This window comes from Acipenser ruthenus, chromosome 7 (genome assembly GCF_902713425.1).
Source record: "Acipenser ruthenus chromosome 7, fAciRut3.2 maternal haplotype, whole genome shotgun sequence".
Lineage (NCBI taxonomy): Eukaryota > Metazoa > Chordata > Actinopteri > Acipenseriformes > Acipenseridae > Acipenser > Acipenser ruthenus.
Genome location: NC_081195.1, coordinates 65525159 through 65546811, shown reverse-complemented (window position 1 = coordinate 65546811; position 21653 = coordinate 65525159). Strand labels below are relative to the sequence as shown.

Here is a 21653-nt window from a genome sequence, read left to right as displayed (position 1 = left end):
CAGTGGGTTCCTTAATTCAATTATTCAAGCTGTATTACTTTGAAAAGAAAGACTCCCAGTATTCTGTGTTTGTCCCTCTGATCCAAATTAGACAATTATTCAAAACCAAAGGAGAAACACACTAAAATATATTGGGCAGTTCCAGTGAAATAAATACATCTGTTGTTTTGGAAATTCCATAACATAATTAGAGTCACAAGTGATTACACAGTTTACGAAGGAGGAGGTCTGTGCTGGAAAGAAAAAAAAAACACTTTAAAAACTATCCGAAGACAAACTGTGAGACTACAGAACAAAATACATTGGGATGTGGTTTTGTAATTGTTTTTTTGTCGTTTTGTTTTGTTTGAGGTAAAATGGGTGGTGATGTACCATGGACATTTCTTGCTGTAACTGTAGCAGTGGCAGTAGCAGCACCTTCGGTGGCAGCTTCAACAACAGCTTCAAAGACAAATGGAAAGGTACTGAAACACGGATATCTTGGGAGGACCGAGGGGGCTTTCTCTGAAACAGTTCCGAAAGATGGACCAAAAGTCAAAACTAAGTCTGGGACAGTGGAAGGTCTTGCTAGTGGCAAGGCACAGATATTCTATGGAATCCCATACGCTGCTCCACCGATTAAGGCTGGCAGATGGAAGGCACCGGGCTCCCCGACACCATGGAAGGGAGTATACAATGCTACCTACCCCAGAGCAGCATGCATGCAGTCCTGTCGAGGGCCATTCGGGGCTCCAGCAGAAAACAGGAATTGCCCTGTAAAGGTAAGTAGGCCTGTGCAATTTAGTTTTATAATTAATTGACTAAGCCACTTGCTCATTTTGTTTTCCGCTTAGTCCTGAAACTAATGCCAGCATACTGTAGGCTTGGACACATGTGAGCATTCCATCGAAGGAAACTGTTTCTTTGGCATCTTTATAGCACCCACAGAGTAAACAGGGGTTTCAATGTTAATCTGTTACTGTTTAGGTCAATAAAATAGACCTGATTTGGTAAAGTGTCGCCTAATGGGGATTCTTTTAGGTCCCATTCATAAAATGTCTAAATGACCAATTCTCTGGACCTTTACTGCAGTATTTTATATATGCCTATTATACAAATATGTATTTTATTACAAACTAAAGTATAAACATTTCTTTCCCCTCTAGCTCAGTGAGGACTGTCTGTATCTCAATATCTTTGTGCCTCTAGATGTAAACTTTACTGCTCCTCCTGCAAAGCTGCTCCCAGTGATGGTCTGGGTGCACGGAGGGGATTTTATCGCTGGCACTGCTTCCAATCCCATGTATGATGGAAGGTTTCTTGCCAGTTCAACCCATACCATTATTGTCAACGTAGAATATCGTTTGGGTAAGACAGGCTTTTCTATTACAGACTGAGACTGTGTATGTGGTTGTCAGTTCAGCTACTGGTAAAATGATCTGAAAGGCAAAGCTGTTTTGGTCTAAAGTCCATGTAGTAGCGTGGTCACTTTTCCTGGCAACTTTTCAAGCAACTTGTTCCAGGGGACACTTCTCAAGCACTTTTCCCAAACCGCTCAGATGGAGACCCACAATGGAGATGTACTATAGCAAGCAGCTTTAAATGGCATTGTGTAGTTTCCCTTTTCCCTTGTTTTTTAATAATGCTTGCAGTCATTGAGAGTGACTGTGATGCTCCGAAACACAGTTACCATTTGTCTTTTTACCTGTCTGGAGAATTCTAACTACCTGCAGCTGAACAGACTTCTATAACTAATTCCATTCAAACGATCCAATGATATGACCTTTAAACCTTGACCTTGCTCTTCATATACTGTATAGAGAGGACAAGTACGAGACAAGGCCATTTTGTCACATAGTTTGAATGCAATCAGTCCACGGCAGTTGGAAGTTCACAGGCAGGTCAAGACAGATCTAGACACGAATGATAACTATAGGATCAGCTGAACCCAGGACCACGCAACATCAATTGCAAAGACGATAAAAGGCAAAGCAAAGGTGAAAAAGGCTTTTGATGCTGCCTCCTCTTTAAGGGCGGTGGTATTAAGAGCTTTCAACAATGTGCAGAAGCTTAGGCTCTTAGGTGCAAAGGTATGAGCAGTGCTTTGTGTTGGCTTGTTTCTCTATGCATGAGCAGGTATGAGCAGTGCTTTGCATTGGCTTGTTTCTCTATGCATGTGCAGGTATGATCAGTGCTTTGCGTTGGCTTGTTTCTCTATTCATGTGCAGGTATGAGCAGTGCTTTGCGTTGGCTTGTTTCTCTATGCATGTGCAGGTATGAGCAGTGCATTGTGTTGGCTTGTTTCTCTATGCATGTGCAAGACCAAATGTCTCAGTCAGTCACATGCCGATGCTGTTACACTGCAAATTGTTTAATTACTTCTTGTAGGGAACCCATTAGTGTGGATTACGCACTGTATATTTGACTTGTCGTATCCGCTAGTGATACAATGTTCATTGCTTTAAAGGGCATACAGTCCAAATTTGAACATTACATTAGTGGTGATTTTTCAGAGCTTGATGTTATTATTTTTCTTTTTTATTCAAAAGGAGACAAACACCTGTTACAAAACCACCAAGTTATAAATTATCTCAAGTTACTTTTCCTTTTTAAAAAAAATAGCCACACAATTTGTTTTGGAAATCCTTCTTTATTTTCTGTATTTTTTAATAGATAACTTCTGTAGTCATAAACGTGTATGACTCTGTAAATCTCAAATATAGCTAAATAAATCCTGATATGCAATAAATCCTTATATGTATAGTTCTAGAAAATGTTGATATATTTTATTTTGGGAAGTGATGACATTTCTGTATTCCTCTGATCGTACTGTTTTGTTTTTCAATCCGCCTCAGTGGGTCTGAGTTCTGTTCCTCCATGTGTTTTTCATGCAGGTGTCTTTGGTTTCCTTGTAACTGGGACAGATCCTGAAAAATCAGCAACCGGAAACTATGGCATTCTGGACCAACAGGCTGCTCTCATTTGGGTTCAACAAAATATTGCTGGATTTGGGGGAGACCCAAGCAAGGTATTTTATAGTGCCATATTGTCACAAGGTCTGCCCTTTCTCCGCATATTTTTTTTGTGGGGGGGGGGGGTGTCTTTTTTATTTCAGCTTTATTACATTTTGTATTAGATTTGTTTTTAGTTTAATGGTTTAAGTGTTCATTTTTTTGTGTGAACCGCTTTAGGATCCTTGTGATGAAAGACTCTATAGAAATGTGTATTGTGTGGTATAATCTCTGCATATTCCAGAGATGGTGTAGATGTGTATTTAGACATGCATGGTAATGATGGTATTTGAGGTGAATTTGTTCAGTTCTGATACACTGTTTTCATAATTTCCATCCTTTAAATTGAGGAAACCTAATGAGAGTTTTTTTTTCTTAAGCAGTCAGGGGGCGCAAGTACAGTACAAGCTTTAATTGTGTCTAGGTAAGTGCTTTGAAAACCTCTCTCTGGCTGGTAATGTGAGCACATTTTATGAGAGGTTATTTATCGTGCTGGTTTTCCCAGTATAAAAAGGACAGTGTGGCTTTGCGAGAGAGACTGCAAAGAGCAACCAGACTAATCCCAAGGCTTAAAGTAGTGAGCTAGATGGGTTGTGGGAACTGAATTTATTGATCCTAGAACAAAGAAGAATTAGGAGCGACTTGATTTTTAACTCCTTTAAAGATGTATCCTCTGCAGCACAGAAACCAGGACCAGAGGATATGGTTTAAAGATGTATCCTCTGCAGTACAGAAACCAGGACCAGAGGATACGGTTTAAAGATGTATCCTCTGCAGCACAGAAACCAGGACCAGAGGATACGGTTTAAAGATGTATCCTCTGCAGCACAGAAACCAGGACCAGAGGATACGGTTTAAAGATGTATCCTCTGCAGCACAGAAACCTGGACCAGAGGATACGGTTTAAAGATGTATCCTCTGCAGCACAGAAACCAGGACCAGAGGATACGGTTTAAAGATGTATCCTCTGCAGCACAGAAACCAGGACCAGAGGATACGGTTTAAAGATGTATCCTCTGCAGCACAGAAACCAGGACCAGAGGATACGGTTTAAAGATGTATCCTCTGCAGCACAGAAACCAGGTGCAGAGGATACGGTTTAAAGATGTATCCTCTGCAGCACAGAAACCAGGACCAGAGGATACGGTTTAAAGATGTATCCTCTGCAGCACAGAAACCAGGACCAGAGGATACGGTTTAAAGATGTATCCTCTGCAGCACAGAAACCAGGACCAGAGGATACGGTTTAAAGATGTATGCTCTGCAGCACAGAAACCAGGACCAGAGGATACGGTTTAAAGATGTATCCTCTGCAGCACAGAAACCAGGACCAGAGGATACGGTTTAAAGATGTATCCTCTGCAGTACAGAAACCAGGACCAGAGGATACGGTTTAAAGATGTATCCTCTGCAGCACAGAAACCAGGACCAGAGGATACGGTTTAAAGATGTATCCTCTGCAGCACAGAAACCTGGACCAGAGAATACGGTTTAAAGATGTATCCTCTGCAGCACAGAAACCAGGACCAGAGGATACGGTTTAAAGATGTATCCTCTGCAGCACAGAAACCAGGACCAGAGGATACGGTTTAAAGATGTATCCTCTGCAGCACAGAAACCAGGACCAGAGGATACGGTTTAAAGATGTATCCTCTGCAGCACAGAAACCAGGACCAGAGGATACGGTTTAAAGATGTATCCTCTGCAGCACAGAAACCAGGACCAGAGAATACGGTTTAAAGATGTATCCTCTGCAGCACAGAAACCAGGACCAGAGGATACGGTTTAAAGATGTATCCTCTGCAGCACAGAAACCTGGACCAGAGGATACGGTTTAAAGATGTATCCTCTGCAGCACAGAAACCAGGACCAGAGGATACGGTTTAAAGATGTATCCTCTGCAGCACAGAAACCAGGACCAGAGGATACGGTTTAAAGATGTATCCTCTGCAGCACAGAAACCAGGACCAGAGGATACGGTTGGAAATGAAGTGGAGACAGGACAGAGAGTAGGTGCAGTTTGTTTGCACAGAGTGGTGAAGGTATGGAATGGGTTATATCGTTGATACTGAGTCATGACCTGACTTCATAGCATTTTGAGATCAAACAGACGATAAAGAGCACACGTTGAGTAACAGCATTGTGTACGGTATTGTTCAATGCGAAGTCTGTATTTCTCCTGTTTTAAAGTTAAACAAAAAATGATATGTTTTCACATTTAGGTGACAATATTTGGGGAAAGTTCCGGAAGCCAGTCTGTTGGCCTCCATCTGATGGTCGAAAGCAGCGGGCCACTGTTTAATCAAGCCATCATGCAGAGCCTTCCCTTCACCGTTCCACTCAAGTCAAAGTAAGGACGCCATGAAAAAGGCAAATAAGCTCATGGATGAATAATTGTTAGTGGTTTGAACTACAAATGCAGTAAACGCCAACACTGACTTCACTTTGAGCTTACTGTCAGAGATGCAGTGGCGGCCCCCTTGAGACAAGTGCAGAGTGGATGTGGGTCAATATGATTATTACATTTGCATCGGGTGTATTAATTTAGCACTTGTAAAGTCTGAAAAGGCTTTAACTGCTATGCAGTGGGTGTTTTATTTGTTACCGTGTTTCCCATCAGGATTCAGTGCGGTCAGACTAACTGTTTTCATTTATATCTTGCAGACATGAAGCATTAAAGCTGGGCAAAGATTTTGCTGAAATAGCAAATTGCACCTCAACAGACATGTCCTGCCTGCTGTCCCTCACACCAGAGAAGGTCCTTGCTGCACAGATCGGAGCAGGTACAGCACGATCCAATCTGAGCAAAGCAAAATCCCATCTGGAGCAAGATGGCATTGTGTCAATGCATTGCATTAATGCAGTCATTAACCACTAAAACCTGTGAACATATAAGACCTGTTCTGGCATTATTATTATTGCACTGGCTGTCTGTTAGGAGGAGGGTTGATTTTAAAATCTTGTTGTTGACCTTTAAAGCCTTGAATGGTCTGGCTCCAAGGTACATTTCATACCTTGTAACAAGCTATATTCCTGTGCATAGCTTGCGATCTGCAGCCTCTGGACTGTTCAGTGTCCCTATAATCAGGTGCCACTCTGCGAGTGATCGGACATCTTGCAGTGATACACCTAGGCTCTGGAATGCTCTTCCCCTTGAACTTAATGACTCAGGAAGTGTTGGTATTTTAAGGCACAACTGCAAACATACTTTTAACTGGAATTTCTATCTACTTAAAATGCTTTTTAATACTGACTCTTGTTTGTGTATGTTGTGATTTTAATTGTAAAGCGATTTGAGACGTGCTACATGAAAGCGCTATAAAAAATACAGATTATTATTATTATTATTATTATTATTATTATTATTATTATTATTATTATTATTATTATTATTATTATTATTATTATTATTAATAATATTATTATTACTTGGACATCTGGTGATGCAGACCCCGATTAGTTCTGATCTTGGGCAGTCTAATGTTCTGTTCTGTTAGGTAAGGTGTTCTAAGATTAATGTCAATCGGTGTCTCTGAAACCAGCCTTCACTCTGCATAGGGAATGGATCCTGCAGGTGTGAAAATTGGCTCGTGTTTTACTGCAGGTCGCAAAATATTAAATCCCTTTAAGTTTCTGGAGAAGTTTCAGACCTGGGGCCCGTTCATTGATGGGACGTTGATCAGAGAACAAATTACCCCTGCCTTTCGGATGGGCCATTGGCAGAAAGAAAAACCTGTTATTCTAGGTAAGTTTGGTCTAATATGGGACGTGCATACTGTACATGCGGCAACATGCTTTGATTGTACAGTAGTACTCCTAAGATTTCGATGTACATCATTATATACAGTATAGTTTTAGAAATTGAGGGGTTGTTCAAACAGTTTCTTCCTAAAATGCATTTGAGTGACTCAACTATCACAAGTAAAACTGACGTTTTGGATGACCAGATCCTACCCATCAGCAAATTTTAAACCTTGTTTCTTGCATTTTATTTGTGGGACACACATGTCCCTTGTACCTTAAAGGGTTCATTAAGAGTCCTTGCAGTTTGAGATTTGAGAATTGCTGATATAAAGGAAAGATTAGATAAAGGGCTAGATTCTCAAATTTGTTCTCCAAATCATCAATCGAACTTCTTCTGAAAGGAAAAAAGAACATTTATATGTCAAAAATGAATTTAAATAAAATAACAAAACTGAGGACTAACTACATGCCCCCCCCCCTCACCCAAAAAAAAATTAAATGTCTGCGCTGCTTTATTTCTATACCGGTAACTTTACTGTGCAAGATTTTCCTTTGTGAAATAAACTGTGCTAATGACGATTCGGAGTAAACAGTTTTGAGAGTCTAACCCTTAGTTTAGCTTATATAAAAACCTGAGTCTGAAGTCTGCTTGCTGTCACAATGCTTGATTCTGTGTTATCTATGTCGATGTCCAGGCACAACCTCTGAAGAAGGGGTGATGTTTGTCTATGGAGCCTTCAAGAAGCCCATGTCATTGCTTGAGTGCACTGCATGTGCTACTGCTATTTTTAAACAGTACGCCCTGTTAGTCCTTTACAAGTACCTGCCTCACTATCCTGAAGAAGACCGCCGGAAACTGCTGTCGCAGGTACAGTGTGACATTTTTACAATTCAACTCCACGAGTTGAATATTGGATGGTTCAAGACCTAATTGCCTACAGTGGTGGACATGAGCCATGAGCAGCTAATGAGGTCTTTGACTAGTGAGTAAAATAAATTGTCTGACCCAATCTCTAGCATATCTTGTTTGTGCTGCATGTGCCATTCCTGAATCTTGGGGAGCTGTTTCCAACATGGTTCATCATGATGGATAAACACTGGAGCTCATGCCCCACATGGTATGGTTTGCGCCTCATTATAATGTTTGTTTCAAGGGATCTCCAACAAAACACTTACTGGATAAACTAGTAAAAGCAGATGACTATAAATACAATTTAGACTGGTTGTTTGAGCTTTTGCATCCAGCAGATGGCACTTTGCGTTCACTTCCAGAACGGTGTCCAGTTATCTTTTATAAAGAACGCATTAAGTAAAACTCCATTGAAAGAGCAGCTGTAACAGTGTAATGTAGATGCAGTCAATCCCAGCCCCCATTTCATCACCCTCCTCATCACAGCATTCCCGGAACACTGCTGCCTTGTAGTAGCACCTGCTGGGGAGAGGCAGGCAGGGCCAGAGCAGCTGCACATCCCCCACAGCTGTTGGCTGTCAGTGCCTGCCCCCAGTCCAGCAGCACTGGAGAGGCCTCTCTGAAGTGCTGCCTTCCCAATGCCTTTGTGTTTAATCCTAAAATGGAATCCTTGTCTGCTGAAAAACATGAAATGTTTGCTAGCAAGACATTTTCACTAATTTCAAATGTATTGAAAATTTACCAAATACATGCCATAAAATTAGTATAATTACTGCATTAAATGTATATACAGTGTTATTGTGCAAACATTTGTTGCTAAATATGCACATAGTTGCATGTAGAATGAAGTTGCTGCAGACAATTCCTGTTTTACAGTAAGCGGACATATAGTGGATAATTGAGGTAAGGTATTAGAAGTTTTGATTAAGTCCTATACTATTTACTGCCAAGCTTCACACCTGCTTAAGAAGATTAAGTGAAATAACCATTGTGCTGCTACTGAAAGAAACTAAACAGACTTTTCTACTGTCTTTGTAACTGACTGAAGAACTAATTTAAGAAACGCAATCGTGGATCTGCTGCCTGAGCAAACATTTTGAATACATAGTCTGTGAGAACGACCAGCACTTAAAATAAAAAAGTCAAATCAGTCCTGTCCCTGACGTGCCATTTTGTCTTCATTGCAGACGGTGACTGACTACGTCTTCCTGTGCTCTTCCCGCAAATCTGCCCGCGCGGCTGTGAAAGACGGGAGCGCTGTGTGGCTGTACGTGTTCGACCATGTCACCTCTGACCGCAGAGTTTGGGGTGACGTGACCTTCTGCTATGACCACGTGTGCCACAGCGCAGAGCTGCCTTTCGTGTTCAGCTCCTTCAGCATGAGAAACTTCACCTTCACAGCTGAGGAGCAGGTGCTGGCCAACCAGATCGTGTGTTACTGGGGCAGGTTTTCCCACAGCGGGAATCCCAATGCAGAGGGTGACCAGACTGAGTTCTGCCGTCAACAGAAGCTCCCATCGTGGCCAGAGTACACAGACAGAGGCCACTGGCTTCACATGAATCTCACCACAGGGTCGCATTCTCAGATGGGTTACCGAGACGACTTCTGTAATTTCTGGGACACACTCGATATTTACTAAGAAGCTGAATAGCAGAAGCTACTATTCGTGGGGCCAGTGTTTACCAGAGAGTCTTTTCTGAAACTTTTCTTTATATTGTGCTGATCATTTTATAATGTGTAATGATCATATTGGAATTAAAATTTTAAATACTAAATACAGCCACATGTTAGCCCTCATAGACCATTTAAAAAAGGAACTGCATGAGAGAAAATCCATTTGGAGAGAATGGAAGTATGAAAGGAAGTTGAGAATAGGGAGGAGAGCTAATGTAATGTAATGTAAGGGTGACTGTGTTTTGCAAACGCTTCAGACTTTCAAAAAACAAGGTACCAGATCTGGAATGATTCTGTTTCGGATTCAGGAAAGCACAGGTCCTAACTGTTAACACGAAGTACTCGCTGGGCATAGAATTTAAAAAGCTTTGTGTTTTAATGACAGTGTTCACTTTTATAGTAATACCTGTTATCACTTGCGTCTTCTTTTAAAACCTGCTTTTTTTCAGTAGCCCTCAAGTGAATTGTATATCTGCGCATTTACAAACTAAAATCCTGTAGTATTCTACCTGTAATATGCAGGTATCAAGAGGTCTTAAAAACAAAGAGCTTAGACAGACTTCAGAGTTCTTGTATTTTTATCACAACTTCAGTTAGTATTTTCAGTTTTATTTTCCTTTCAGAAAGATGTGTTAATTACTCACTGGGAAAACATGTCACATGGAAGCTACTGTAAATTAATTTGTAGTTTAAATTAATATTGTTTTCTCCAAATATCACTTTATTTTCAATTCCTATTGCTCACTGTCAAACATTGTATTTATCTACAATTAATAACATATATTGAAACTTATATTTAACCCATATAGAGAAGTAGATTACTTCAAAAACCAGTAATAGACTCACTGTTAAACTTCTTTATATAAATATTAATGATAAGCTATTTATAAGACAGCCCTGTGCAATTAAATCCTGTGTGATTTGATGTTGGTTTCGCTTTTACTCCGCTCTTGCAAAATTAACAGTAACTTACCGCGCTGCGATAAATCCAAAGCATGTCAAACAGATCATTGTATCGATCAATACTGTTTTACAATTCCTTGTATTGTGTGCAATTTGTGTTTAAGGTCTTGGAACCTGTAATAAAGAATTACAGAAAAAAAATCACATAGTTGTATTTATTTTATTTAAAAAAATGTTCTTGGTACTTACTAAAGTGAATAGGGAATGGCATCTACAAAGATTACAATGCCAGTGTATTGCCCATAGGAAAAAAAGCTAGCTGGACTCAAAATCAATTGATTCTGAACTATAAGTATTACTCTTGTGATCCTGATTTGATAGCACACTAGGAATTAAAAACTCCTACCATACTGAAATGAAATACCTGTGTGTATTGGTCCCTCGGTGATAGCCCTGTGGTTACCACCAATGACTTGTACCATTCTAGCTGTTCTTGTGCTACAATTGTTATCCATTGTAGAGCCGCTTTTGAAGATGAACTGATAAAGAACATTGTGTCCCAGTTCCCTTTATCTAATAGTGAGCCTCACTCTGGTGTAGCAAGAGAATCATACAGTGTGGATATTTGTATTGTAACACTTAATGTATTTGCTTACGATTGTAAGTCGCCCTGCTAAGAAATAAATAATAATAATTATTATTATTATTATTATTTATTTCTTAGCAGACGCCCTTATCCAGGGCGACTTACAATTGTTACAAGATATCACATTATACATATTATACAGATATCAAATTATTTTACATACAATTACCCATTTATACAGTTGGGTGTTTAATGGAGCAATCTAGGTAAAGTAACTTGCTTAAGGGTACAGCAGCAGTGTCCCCCACTGGGGATTGAACCCACGACTCTCCGGTCAAGAGTCCAGAGCCCTAACCACTACTCCACACTGCTATAATAATAATAATAATACACAACTCTTCTGCATTATGCTTCCCTTTGGGTACTCCTACAGATGCAAACTCACACTGTCTTATCCTGTTATTTTCTACATGGTAAGATGGTAAACCGGGAACGTTCAAACCCAATAAAACAGTTTTATGGGTGGCTGTGGAGAACTGCCAGCTGTAGTATTTAGACTCTTTTCTTTGACACTTGGATCTGACCAATCCATCTCTAATAAGATGTCTAACCACAGATTGACAGAGCAGCATGCTGCGATTGATTTTGTATTTGAGAAAAACTACTGGATCAATGAAGGGCTAGGCACTTTGTTTATACAGGTAGTATTAAAAACAAACAGGGTGAAAAGGTTCCTACTTGAGTTATTGAGGTGGTTGTGTTGACTGGATCAGTGATCAGAGTTTGGGGTAGTTTATTTTACCCCGTTTTGGAGAATGTTCTTATTAAATATTGCCGCATCCCTGAATAGATAACCGTTCTTCAATCCCGCAAACCCATTAGTTAAAACTCATGAGCTCATTTCTGGCCCCAGGGCTGAAAGGGATAAATGCAAATAACTTGAGCAAGCTGTCTCACAAGAACAGTGGTACCCCCAATGTTCAAATAACAGTGTATTACAGCAGTACCAAATATAGTCCCATTCATTTGCATACTATTTCACTTTTTCTATATTTCAATCCAACAAATTAATATTCCAAGCATGCCTTATCATATAACCTCGGTCTCCTGCTGTCAACTCAATATTTAAATATCTTTCCAGCTGAAGAATATTTATAATTCAGTGCTTGACATTGATTTTTAAACATGCTGACATTACAGTTTTTCTAGGAAATTGATTTCCCAGGATGAAGTCATATCTGTTTGTATTCCGATATTAGGTTGTGCAGATGCCTGTACCTCCACAAAGAGATAGCATTTACAAAATAAGAGTAGCATCTTCATCCCAGTCTAAACACTAGAGTTGAACGTGCGTCGTCAAGGTTTCCGTGCATATTTCAGTAGCTATTATATTATTATACAATACAGAAGACACAAAGTCTGCATTTTATCTGTATCTCGTTTCTCAATGAGCGCTGTGTTTTTTAAAGGGAGTTCTTAATCCAAGCAGCAGCCAGATGTTCAATCTCCTACCACTGGTTCTTTGTTCTTCCTCCCTTCTGCCTGTGCCAGTAAATGATATGCATGATTGCATATCAATATTATGTGATTGTACCATTGAAACCCTAGATTAAAACTAAAGCATGGATCTTCTGCCCCTGCCTTGCAGTCCAGGTGTCGAGGGGCTCGGTGGAGCGGGATCATTTTCTTGGATCTTCCTGGGTCCATATTGTCCAGACTGAAAGCTGTGTTCAAATGCATGTGCAACATTAACACTGATTCCTAATCTTATACTTTTTTATTTATTTATTTAATTGTTGATTCACTAGTGATTTTGCTAGTGATTTTTTGTATTATTTTCTGTAGCGTTTGAAAAAAGTATATTATATATTATATATAAGAGATTAGTTCAGATATCAAGTTCTTAGAAATGGTGCATCAATTTGTCCTAAACGTGACAATTATAGTACAAGTTTTTTTTTTTTTTTTTTTTTTACTTTTCAGTGATGTTTTATGCTAACATTGTGAGCTGTTCTTTGTCACTCAGATAATGTGTTTTTCTGTGTTAAAGTGTTTTCTCCTGAGTTCAGCATGCTTTTGTTTTACTGGCAATACACAATAGTACTCTAGATGGTGCTGGCACTTATTAAAATAATGAAACTATGGCTGATATATAACTTATATATAGAAGAGCAGCTCCAGGACTCCACCTTAACACGCATTATGAAATAAAAATAATAGTTGAGTAATTGCAGTTTAAACCATTTAAAAGGATTGCACCACATTAAAAAAATGTAAGGCTACACTTTTGTTTACATGCAGAATGGTTAAAAAGAAAAGCCTTGCACGTCACTTTATGCAGGTGTCACTTATTAATCATGTCATGTAAATTGTTCTAGTGTGCTGTTTTAATAGAACATTTAAAATGATAAGAATACGTGCAGAGTCATTAAAAAAGGAGTGTCCCCTAAGAGACCCTTAAATGTGGCCACCAGTTTCTGGCTGTTCACTGTAATTGGGTTGATTTGGGTGTAAATCTCATGAGGAGCACACTTGGGATGAGACATCTCTATATACTTGCTAGTGGTGATCAGAGATAGATAGACCCCCAATCACTCTTGCTATTTAGGGCCGCCTCAGGGCCGCCTTTTCTCATATGTGAACACTCCAAAAAAGTAAAGGCAGCCCAGGGCCGACCTAGATTTAGGCCACCATATTTCGATGTGGCCCAGGGCCTGCAATTGCAGGAACCGAGCCATGCATTTGCATATATATGAATTCAAAGCAGACTTAGGGCCGCCTTTTCGTATCACATGACCAATATGGTTACATAGCCCAGTAGACACTCCCATACTCCCACACGTGTGAAAGGTAAATAGAGCCACCCCCATACTCACGTGTGAAATTATAAACACAATGTCTGCAGTGCATTCATAATTAAGCTTAATTTGTCACAATTACCTTTTCTTCCTGTTATTTAGTAACTAAGCGATAAATATAAAAACTGCAGGATTGTGGATCTCAATAATGATAAAAAATGTTGGTGACTCTGGGGGCTCCCAAGTGGTGCATCCGGTAAAGGTGCTCCGCGTGGAGTGCAGGATGCACCCTATAGCCTGGACGTCGCAGGTTCAAGTCCAGGCTATTCCATTCCTGACCGTGGAGGGGAGCTCCCAGGGGCGGCGTACAATTGGCTGAGCATCACCTGGGGGGGGCTTAGGTCAGCCAGGGTGTCCTCGGTTCACTGAGCACCAGTAACCCCTGTAGTCTGGCCGGGTGCCTGCAGGCTTGCCTGTAAGCTGCCAAGAGCTGCGTTGTCCTCCGACACTGTAGCTCTGAGGTGGCTGCATGGTGAGCCTGCAGTGTGAAAAGAAGCAGTCAGCCGATGGCACACGCTTCAGTGGGCAGCGTGTGTTCATTGCTGTATATCTCAGTAGCTCTTCCATTCTGAGTGCAGGCTATCGTTCCATAAAAGTATAAATATATATTTATAGTGTCACATTATTTCCGTGTATGCCTTTTATCTGACAAATAGTAATAAATAATAATCATACTAATAATTTGTCATTTAGCAAGCCTGCTTTTCAGTCACATATGTGAACAAACAAAGGTGCCTTAAACTGCAAATGTCAACAGGGTTGCAGACCAGTAGTGTGAACGGGGTCTTGGTCAGGTACATCAGGGAATTGTTAATTAGTCTTTTAAGAAAAAACATTATTATGTAATTGAACATTGGTGCCTGTTTACTTCATTCTTCCACGTTCTATTGGCTCATCGGGTAACAATCTGAAATACATTAAAAACGTTTCAAACCATGTAGCTGCATTAGTATTAATATGGGAAGTCTCCAGCATTCTGTCATCAAACAAAGAAAATGCATGGCATCCAGACTCCGTGTCAGCTCACAATAATCTACATACCAAGAACAGTATGGTCTTGTTAAGTCAAGGACTGGAGGTAAGAATGTCTACAGCATAACCTTGATCTTGCTGGAATTTAATGTGATATACAGTATGGGAATAGACAGCAAGGAGACAGAGTGAGGGATGTTTCTGGTAGGAGATACAGTATAGGGCCATGTTCACAAAGCAGTATTCACAAAACATAAAAAAAAAACCTTCAAATAAATTTTTTTAAAGATCCTACATTCTTTTTCATTATCTCTTGATATCTCTCTTTAAAAAAAAAAAAAAAATCAATGGTAGTGTACACTGTAATACCAAAATAAACATATCCAATTTTTCAATGTTTTTCATTTAAAAAATGTGTGCAAACTTTACACCGGGTTAATATTTTGTGGATACGACCCATAAAGTTGTATGCATTTTAGTTGAGTAGAAATATAAAATGCTCATACATACGCATGCATGTCATATTAAATAATCTGCTGCTAGACGTACCTGTGCTGGCCCTGTGGGCACCAAGTTAATAAGCTAAATGCTGTCTGCTTGTCCTTGCTCTCTGCCCTTGTTACACGTAGGAAGCAAATTATAGTTATATAGTGCCTTTCAGTACCGCCTATTAAAAACAGGGGATGTTCCTAATAAAGTGGTCAAATTCTCATCAATTCTGTTCAAGATAACTTTAATGTGCCCAATAGGTTCAATTCAGTATGTACCGTTAATGACAGCAATAAAAGAAAGAGCTGGATGACTTTCAGTACAGAGAGATTATAGAGGAACAGATGTACAGAATATGAATTGTTACCACTTTGTCGTGTTCAACTCATATTTGTTCATAATATTATGCCTGGCTAGTAGTACTGTTTAGCCTTATGCTGCTAGGATTCTGTTTAGTCTGCCATTTAATCCAAAGTGTCGTTAGCAACAGTTTTTTTTTTTCTGAAAAGAAGGAAAATGCCTGTAGAAATTGACAACGTGTTTGTTTCTAGTTTTGTAACCTTAACAGGTGTGTTTTCTCTTTTAAGAAAAAAATGACTAACACTTTACTTTAGTGTCTCGAAATTGCTGTGTATTTGCATAGTAGGTACTTTTTACATGTGTACTTACACATAATTACAATGTTATCATGCATAGTTGCAATGTACTTAATGTGCAAATCTTTTTGCATGATGTATGTAAGTACACAATTGTATCAGAAAAGGGTTAGGGTTGGGGTTAGGTTTAGAGTTAGGTTGTGCATTGTAACTATGCATAATAGCACTGTAATTATGTGTAGGTACACCTTTACTAAGTAACTGCTATTTAAATACACATTAATTAGAGATACAATGTAAAGTGTTACCAAAAATTATAATGACACTTCGTGAAAACATAAAGTTATTTCTAGCTTTGTAAATTTCCCCATTTGTCATTTTATTTCTGGCCAGAACATCATTAGGCCAGATCCTCAAAAACAACACTGAACAAATTAACCAAATCCCCCATAATTCTAGAATGCAGCACAGGGTATTCATATCACATCCAGATATCAATATTGGGCTCAGAAAGACTGTAACATTGTACAGATAACCATGAAGTTGTTTTGGGCAACGAACCACATCCCTGTGTCAACAGATCCAGAGTCTTTGTCTGGAGCTCACCTGGTTTGCAGTTAACAAATGGAAATAATCTTCCCTGACCTTGACGAAGCCTAAAAGGTGAAAAGATTTGTGTCTGTTGATCCACAAGTGGGTGTTGTATATTGACTATTCAGTTCGTGCATGGATTAGATTGAACAAGTTATTAACATTTCAATAGTTTGCAAAATATTGCTGCAAAACTCTTTTCTTTGACACTTGTATCTGACCAACCCATCTCTAATAAGTTGTGTGACCATTGTCTGGTTTCCTTGCTAAATACTTCTTGTACAGTTCATATCTAGAGTGTAAACTCTGCACACACCCACACACACGGCTCTACCAGATTGCATTAGTCAGGGGTCACATTGACGACAGTCAGGTTTATCCTGCGTGGTGGAGATTAGATTGAGGCTTGCCAATCGGGCAGCCAGGGGAGGTCTTTGAAGTCCAGACTGTGCTCTATAACCCCTCTGCATTAATAAACAGCATTACAGTTGCCTTGATCCCTATATACCAATATACATGACAGGAGACAAACAATGCAACAGTAATGACATTCACATAAAAAGTGAATGTATCAGAACCTGACAGTAACAACGAGAACACACATTCTGCAGATTCAATTCACTGGATAGTACCCTGGTGGCATGGAATACAGCGAGTGAGAATCAAATAATATATTTAGATTAGGAGGAATATGTTTTTGAAAATCGTTTTTTCCCCATTCCCATTAGGGTTTAATATAAGGTTACATTATACACTGTTTAAAATCATCATTCTTTCAATGTGGGTCTGGTATTAGTTATCCAAGCGTTGTTGTTTAAGGTTACTGAATGGACCACATTGCGTAGTTACAGTTGCCTCTAATATTGTTCCCTTCTGAGACATTTAAAACCACAGCAGTGTGACAATCTAACCAGAAACCATGACAAGGTCACTGGAGATGGGCTTCAGTCTGAAATATGACTGAGCGCACCACTTTCAAATAGAGCAGGCGGAGAAAATGCAGGATGATGGAATGCATTTGATAGAATTCACCTACGGGAAAAGATCTTCTTAACAAGAGACATCGAAACAAGAATAAACCAGCGCAGGTCTGCTTGCCTTTCTCTATGACCTTTCTATTCACTTTGTTGTTGCCTTGTGGGTGGGAAACAGAACTGAGAAATGTGCAGAGTCATTGACCCTCCAGCACCTGAGAGGTACAGTATCAAGTTAATTGAAGAGGTTTTCACTGTAGAGTCAGCAGGTAAAAACAGATGTGCCAGAAAAAAATGAGAAAAGAGTGTTGCTTCAAATGCCATTTTCTTGTTTTTTTTAAAACTGTTTCCTTACCTTTTTATAATCTTTGCAATCGTTCTTAATGGTTCTTATTGCAATTACTCAAATAAAGCCTGTTATTTTATACATCTGTGTTATTCTGATTTGACTGTGAGCAAAGAAACGACCCTGCACTTCCAGTTTCTTGTCATAGACATATGTAATATAGGCTAGATCAGCCAGTATCTTTATATTAGTATGTGCTAGCACCATCTAGTGCACAGCTAGTGTATTACAAGCAGAACAAAAGTGTTTCCAAAGTGGCAAATCACAAGATGGTGCTGGCTCTTACTTGTATAAAGACACTTTGGCTGAGCTAGCTTAGGTTACATATAAAAAGCAGCTCCTGAATAAAGACTTACCAAAAAAAACAAAAAAACAAAAGCTACTTACGTGAAATAAGGGATTTAATTTAATTGAGCATATGGGACGTCTACAAGATGACCCTTCATTACAGAGGAAAATGCCAATTGAAAGTGTCTGCATTTTGTATATTCCCTGTAATAAATCGCAGCAGAAGATTTGAAGCGAGTGTCAAGCAAGAGGGTTTGGTGGACACAAGACCTAAACATAAAAATTCCCTTGCATATTTTCTAGCTTTTAGAATTTGATGTTAAATGAGGCAGGCAGAAAAATACAATAGAAACCAATTGGGTTTCAGCAGAAAAGGGCTTTGGGGGCTTTTCTGTGATTTTTTGACACATAGCACGCTCCATGGACTCTTCAACAGAACACTACGCTCTCAAGCCCAGCACACCGTATTTCATATGATGTCAAATCATGGTAGCTTTCTTTGAAAGATGCTGGTGATGATAAGTATTACTGTTGCAAGGTAGCAACAAAAGTGCAATTCAATCCAAAGTCTTTATTGTCAAATCAAACGAAAGGGGACTGGAGCACTGTCCCTTTAATACAGCCTGTAACAGGGCGTCAGCCCTCATCCCCTGCAAGGCAACAAGTGTCAGCACCAAACCACAGAGGCACAAAACAAGCAAGAGCATTATCCAATACAGGGCTGACAAAATAAATGTGGTGTAAACGAAAACACAAAGGATACCTTGAACAGTAAATACAGTTGGTTTCAAAGAGGCAACTAATCCCAGCTTCCTTGGTTCAAGCCTCACAGCCCTTGGCACATCTTCCTTTGTCACGCTACAGCTTTTTATGAGGCAGAGGAAATGGCAGAAGAAATCCACAATACTCAGCTATGACACACAAGTGCCTGAAATGGCCATTCTTTGGGACAGGGTGCGTACTCTTCTGTTTATATCTTTAAAGAACTTCAAATTCCATGTTCTGAGGTGTTTAATGAAGTAATTAATCAATTCATTAATTTACTGTCGCCTTGCCTTTTAAAGTTTGTACTCATTTTAAGTGTTTTTGTAATTTACTCAAATATGCTTTTTAGCTGGGGCAAAGAGCTGCTCTTCAGTTTCAGTTGCCTGCCCTAGACTACTGTAAAACAGACTAGAGCAGCCAAAATTCCTTTATTGAAGTAAGAGCCAGAACCATCTGGTCATCAGTTAGATTGTAGGGCCTTAGGGTGTCATGTCAAGTTTATGAGGTTTGGTGTAATTGTATCTAAATATATGCACTGGATGAACCCTACTGCATTTAAATAATGTCATGTTTTTTTCTTAGATCAATTGAAAATACTCCATGTTTTTTTTCTATCTATATATTTTACTGCAAGGAACAGAAGGCTTCTTGACATGAGCATAAGACAACTCAGTTTTGCAGCTGTGTTTGATAACGTCAGAACTTCGCACACCTTGTTCTTTGCATTTGGCCACCAGAGACCCGAGCAGATAAATTCACTTCAAGCACCAAGCAGGTTTCACTACATATTCACTGAGTAACAAGGAAAATCAGTGGACTTCTACGCCTGCTTCATGAGATCTAAACACAAATTGATTTTCTTTAGCTTGTCCAACTCATCCCTGCGTTCCACAGCACTAAGACTATTCAAATAGACTGTGTGAATTAAACTCATTTTAGCAGCTTTATATATATATATATATATATATATACTGTTTATATATAGGAAATTTAGTTACATTACATTATATTAAACTAAAACATTTAATCAAATCGGTAGACAAAATATGCTTAGTTAAGCAAATCTACGTCACTATCGTTAAAATCCCTAATTAAAGAACTGCATGTGTTTTTAATTGAGCGATCAACAAGAGCTGTGAGTAATGGAGGAGGATGGGATCATCAATCAGCAGTGAGCACTTTGAGCACCTTTCAGTTCATTAATGCAATCGCATTGAATTACACTTTGTTCACTTTCAATTCACTAGCCAAGTACATGGAAGGAAAGCTGAGCCGGATGTGTGTCTCCATTACCCGGTACGGTTTACTCACCGCTGTCCTCTGTTGTAGAAGTGTCTGAACTCACTGTAAATGTTAATAGCCGTACCTGAAATCTCTTTTGTTCTTTTAAACTGTGGGCCTGAGCAAAGCATTTGTCATAGTTAAAGCTTGCACAAAAGTTACATCATACCTATACAATGACACGATTATATTATTATTATTGATTTCTTAGCAGACGCCCTTTTCCAGGGCGACTTACAGTCGTAAACAAAAAATACATTTCAAGAATCACAGTATATGGGTTAAATGCATTATACACATGGAAGGAATCATATAATAGACGTATCCCCCCCAACTCAACACGACACGACCATCATGAGAGTAAAAATAGACATAATGAAGCGTTCTTCCTTTTGTACGTTTTTTTTTCTATGGGTAAATATCGGGACTTTCTTCCTATGCAGGAGGCTGTGTGGTCCAGTGGTTAATGAAAAGGGCTTGTAACCAGAAGGTCCCTGGTTCAAATCCCACCTCAGTCACTAACTCATTGTGTGACCCTGAGCAAGTTACTTAACCTCCTTGTGCTCCGTCTTTCGGGTGAGATGTAGTTGTAGTGACTCTGCAGCTGATGCATAGTTCACACACCCTAGTCTCTGTAAGTCGTCTTGGATAAAGGCGCCTGCTAAATAAACAAATAATAATAATATGCATCGGGACGCGGGACATTTGCTAGGAAATCGGGACTGTCCCGACCATATAGGTACTGTTGGCATGTATGACACATATACAATGACACGATTATCCCGTGTTGACCACGTGATTGTGCAGGAAGTGAATAGTTCATTGGGTTCATTAGATCCCACACCTTCCACTACAAGCAAGGAAGGCCTGTTGCCTACAAAATGCAATTCAAACCCCCAAGCAAAGGCTACTGCATTTCAACCCCCCAAGCAAAGGCTACTGCATTTCAACCCCCCAAGCATAGGCTACTGCATTTCAACCCCCCAAGCATAGGCTACTGCTTCATTCATTGTAAAAAGAAGTAAAAAATAGTAAACATGTTACAGCACCTCAAAATCTGAATGTGAAATCTTCTTGGTCTCTTGTATAATCTGTATAAAAACCTGTCTGATCATTGTACGCCTGCAAGGACGTCGTTTTGGCAGCCTGTCAAACAGCCCGAGGCATTAACGTCCCTTTGCTAACTTGACTAAATATCCCAGTTCAACCGACAGGGCACAAAGGTGAAGAGGCATTGTTTAATTTAGTTTATAATTAAGGTGACGGGCAGATTAGAAGCCCTGTGCTACACATCACGACTGGGCATTTTATATTCAGAAATTATATGTTTAGATTTGATATGTTTTTTTTTTTTTTTAGGCCATTTGAAATGGAATATGTATGAGCCCTAGACTGAGGCTGCATTCCTCCTGGGCCACTAGTCTGCCTCCAGTACATGCAGCAGCTTTTAGGTTGAAAGAAAGTTGTACTTGTGTACAGTCAAATTGATATTTTTTCATAACATAGTGGCTAAAACACTATAATTTATTATATTATAATACAATATTCTTTACACTATCTTCACCAGCACCAGTGGCTCATACATTTATGTTTGTAAGTGTTTAGAATTCTTCGTCCTGAGTGTGAGATCTATATTCTCGAAATTATAGGTGTATTAATAGGATCCAATGGGGAGGTGACTTTTA

General features: G+C 39.4%; 1 protein-coding gene across 1 annotated transcript; it reads left to right on the top strand.

The window, feature by feature from the left end:
- Positions 1-207: 207 nt before the first annotated feature.
- On the top strand, positions 208-10404 carry LOC117414627 (crystal protein). Its single transcript, XM_034024383.3, has 8 exons — positions 208-761; positions 1146-1347; positions 2874-3007; positions 5213-5340; positions 5655-5773; positions 6595-6735; positions 7430-7602; positions 8832-10404. Exons 1-8 carry the CDS (start codon positions 357-359, stop codon positions 9282-9284), a joined length of 1755 nt encoding a protein of 584 aa, XP_033880274.3. The 5' UTR covers positions 208-356; the 3' UTR covers positions 9285-10404.
- Positions 10405-21653: the final 11249 nt, after the last annotated feature.